Below are 4,377 nucleotides of genomic sequence, written 5' to 3' on the forward strand. Positions count from 1 at the left end.
ATTTATCTCGCATAAAAGGTTATGTGAAATGACTTGAATATTTGGAATGCATATTGCATGAAGGAATGTGTCTGATAGAAGTACCATTTCACACCCTTATAAATTAAGGATGCAATTATCACTTTGGACAACAATGATCACTAATGCAATATTAAGAAGTGGGTCAAGAGGGAGAAAACAAGATTCTATTTATTATGCATAAACCAACATTATATGAAGAGTACATTAATCTACTAGCAAAAATTATCCTTTAATCAAGTCTACAAGAATGTACACTTTCTCTTACCTATTTTTATGAAAAATATGAATTTTAAGATCTTGATATTAATATACTTATGATAGCCCAAATAAAGCTTAAGGGTTAGTTTGAGAGTTGAAGTTTGGAGGGGAATGAATAGAAAGCTTGAGAGTCATGAAATACACTTGTAAGATGACTTAGAAGCCCCCATTTCCCTTCATTTCCCCAAATTCCAACTCACAAACTAACCCTAAGGGTATTTTTGTAAATATTTATCCGAATTGTCACAAGTTTTTCTTGGCAGGAAACAAGTTTGCGTAGCATAAGCTAGAAATTTTATTTCAATTAAGAAATTTCATTGCAATCCCATAATGTGTCATAGAAGCTAAGTGAGAATTTAAAGTACACATGAGTGAGAAATAAAATGAAATGAAGAGGGAAACATCAAGGTAATGAAATTCGAACAATATCGAAACAACATACAACTTTTTAATTCTCACATCATTATTGTCTGCAGCAACTCCCAATTTAGGGTTGAAATGTAGTAAACATATGAAAAATAACAAAGTATAGTATCCAATTAAGAAAAAAATGTTCAAATCTTATAGGTTTTGGTCTCTACAGACCCTGATCAATGAGGTAATCCCCCAACCTCTCAACAACCATGTTGCACTGTCCAGGAGTTACAGGTTCCTCGTAAACACCAAAAACTAGAGCTTGACCAGTTTTCTTTATGGTGACACCTCCAGATCCCTACCAAAGTAACATGCACACAAGTAAGTCCCCTTAAAAATCAAGACATTCCAAAACACATGAAAAGCTACTCATCCAGATTAGGAGCAAACTACCTTATTTGAAAGTGCGAAATTACTTTAGACTTTTACAACAAAAACTCACAATTTTAAGTATTTCAACAGGGTTTTTGATAGTGGCCAGGATCATGGTTACAATCACTTTTATTGCAATTGCGGACATTTGTCAAAAAAATAAGTCTGATGTGGCCGCAATTGCAATCGTAATGAGGTCGTAGACCAGAACCAAAATGTTAAACGATTTCAAGTTAAATCAAGAAGATAAACCAGACATACAATCATAAAGGATAATATTTTCATATATATTGTGAAAGAGAGGTATTGAAAAAAGTTCTCCACGAATGCAATTTTCTGCAAAGATTAAGTTTTTTAACAACAAACGGAAAAAAGGGAACACCATATCCCCCGCACCATATGCAACTTTTAACTTTTTTGAGCAGTGAAATAGCAACATGGAAGAGAAAAAACAATAAACAAGTGTGAGAAAATTAAAATATAATAACGATGTCCAAATTTGTTTTACGAATAATGGAATTCAGCTTTACATAAAAAATTAACTACGTAAACCACAATATAATTCCATAAATAAATAGATTTACTCCATTACCTAAAACTATTTTTATTTTAGCCTTAAAGGTGACGTAAAATGAAAAAAAAATTAAACATACTAAGTTCCATAAAATCACATTCGATGTAAGGGTGGAAACATGTCAGATCAGAGTCTAGGCCCGACCTGTTAGCATGTTAAAAAAAATTCAAAGTCTATGTCTGACCTATTTAAAAGTCTGGTTTGACCTATTTAAAAGTCTATCCATAAAATCACATTCGATGTTATACTATATAATATTAAAATAGCCTATGAAGCACGAATACTGATACGTTGTCGGATACGATACGTGTCCGATACGTTGACACGTATTTTTTCCAAAATACAGGATACGATACGTTCAGGGATACGCGTATAAATAATAAAAACACATAAAATATGATAAAATTATAAGTGTAAATCAAAATATCCAAAGTAAAAAATATAATGGAAATTTAAAATTATTGCCCTCCATAACAAATCTATTTTATTCTATTTTAATGAAAACAAATCTTTCCTAATATCATTGCCCTCCATAACAAGTATATTTTATCCTATTTTAATGAAAACGAATCTATGTTATCATGTTTTATTGTAAACGAATCTATATATCTTATACTTTACTGAAAACGAATCCATATATCCTATATTTTATTGAAAACGAATCGGATACATGTCTTAATATTTTTTTTTAATTTTTTTTTTAATTTTTGGATACTCTATGGTTACGTATCTTTCGCGAATCCGAGCGTATCCGTGTCGGACACCGACACGTGATGGTGTTTGACGAATTCGTGCTTCACAGAAAATAGGTCATTATGTCTATATTTAAATAGGCTAACATTCCTACTTTTAATTAGATTTTTCTTACCCTAACAATTAAGTTATATTTTTATATTAAATTATATATATATATATATATAATAATATTACTTATATTAAAATTATATAATATGATCATATTACATAATATAACTAAATAGATTAGTCTGTTAGGTTTAATAGGCCTTTTTGGATAACCTAAAGCCTAACATGTTAAAGTAAATATGTTTTTCAAAAAGTTTGAGTCTAACCTGTTTACGAACAAAGTTTAGTATGGTCTAATATATTATAGGCTAGGTAATATGACTAAAATTTCATTTTGATTATAATTATTATTGTAGAATTCATTTTGTCTCTGTCATTGAAAAATGAATATGACTACGGACATTTTAAATTGCAATGGTGACTATGAATGTGGTGATAATTGTACTTATTGTTATTGTGGTTATTATGACCCTTATGCTATGAATTATACTCTGATTAAAAAATATTTTTAAATTCTTTGTGGTTACAATGCGGTTTGACACAGTAGGTGATGTTGTTTACAATTTAATCACTAACACAAGCCTATTCGATTCATCATCCCACTTGTTTATGATCGAGTACTTTTGGTATGAAAATTTACCTTCTTGCCACGGATAACAGCTCCTGGTTCTCCCTGGATGACCATGTATTTGGTTCCAGCAAGGTGCAAACCTGTTGGAGCAAGATGACCAGGTTCGTCGAAATCCTTTATGATATCATTGATCTCCTGAGACTTAAACTGGACGCAATTATAATATGGATCAGAACCTCAAACCATCATTAAAATACAAGTTGTCATATAATAAAAGTAATATATATGAAGGTTAAGATTGAAAGATGCATACTCACAAGTGATTATGTAACTAATAAGTAACTTTTAATCCTAACAATTGTAAAATCCAAATTTATTATTCTTATGATTTTTATATGAAAATTGTTCTCACTTAGGTTATTATCTCCTAAATTAAATCTTATAATAAAGTTGCATTAATTTGCTAATGTGTTAGTATTATCTTACACTATGATTCATAAGAAACTGGATTCCTTAGAAACAAATAAATAAAATGCAAATCAAATCAAAGCAAACCCTGTATTTCTCTATAACTTAAATACTACATCACTATAATTTGCAGATCACAATTTACTATAATCACTGTGTAACGTAGCAATTATGCATTAGTTATAATCTATTTCAAGCCGATCAACACATATTGCACTAATATAGAAATGATGGAGATATCCATAATGTATGAATCAATGATCCAAGACACATCTTCGATTTGTAATAAAATCAGATATAATCAATGGCGAAGATGTATTTGGAACAAATATTGATCTGAGACTATGACCACGCAATAATAATGTGAAAATTTGAAAGTTTCGTGAGATGAAGGGTATACCTGAGGGAAAGAAGAGCTCTGAGCCCAAACGGAGCCATCAAGGCCAATGATGGCAGAGGCAGAAAGGTGATGGCCTGTGCCATCAATATCACACATCAAATGTTCATCAACATAAGTTTGCCACGACATTTTTTGTTTGAGTCTCCGGTTTCTTCTTTTGATGCTTGTGTGTCTTTGTCAGCTGCTTCAAGGTTATTTAGTTTTAAATAAGAGTTTGAATGGATCATGGGTGAGTGAGGGGTGAAGCTCGCTCCACCATCCCTTTACCTCCATTCAATTGTTGCCACTCATTCACCATCCCCTTCATATTAGGAACCAATTCTCTATTTTTCCTACTCTTATTCCTTTCTATGCTCATATAGATTAGATATAGTTAGTAGATGAATAGAATTATTCATCATTTTAATTATTTAAAATATAATTATAGTTTTGCACAAGAGTGAAATTACATATTGTTTTTTTTCCAACTACATGTATTTAACAATTAAATAAATC

General features: G+C 30.7%; 1 protein-coding gene across 1 annotated transcript; it reads right to left on the reverse strand.

The window, feature by feature from the left end:
- Positions 1-691: 691 nt before the first annotated feature.
- Positions 692-4,077, reverse strand: LOC109338722 (profilin-4-like). Its single transcript, XM_019576013.1, has 3 exons — positions 3,883-4,077; positions 3,084-3,221; positions 692-991 (listed from the first exon to the last, which is right to left on the reverse strand). Exons 1-3 carry the CDS (start codon positions 4,009-4,011, stop codon positions 857-859), a joined length of 402 nt encoding a protein of 133 aa, XP_019431558.1. The 5' UTR covers positions 4,012-4,077; the 3' UTR covers positions 692-856.
- Positions 4,078-4,377: the final 300 nt, after the last annotated feature.

This window comes from Lupinus angustifolius, unplaced genomic scaffold (assembly GCF_001865875.1).
Source record: "Lupinus angustifolius cultivar Tanjil unplaced genomic scaffold, LupAngTanjil_v1.0 Scaffold_39_94, whole genome shotgun sequence".
NCBI lineage: Eukaryota > Viridiplantae > Streptophyta > Magnoliopsida > Fabales > Fabaceae > Lupinus > Lupinus angustifolius.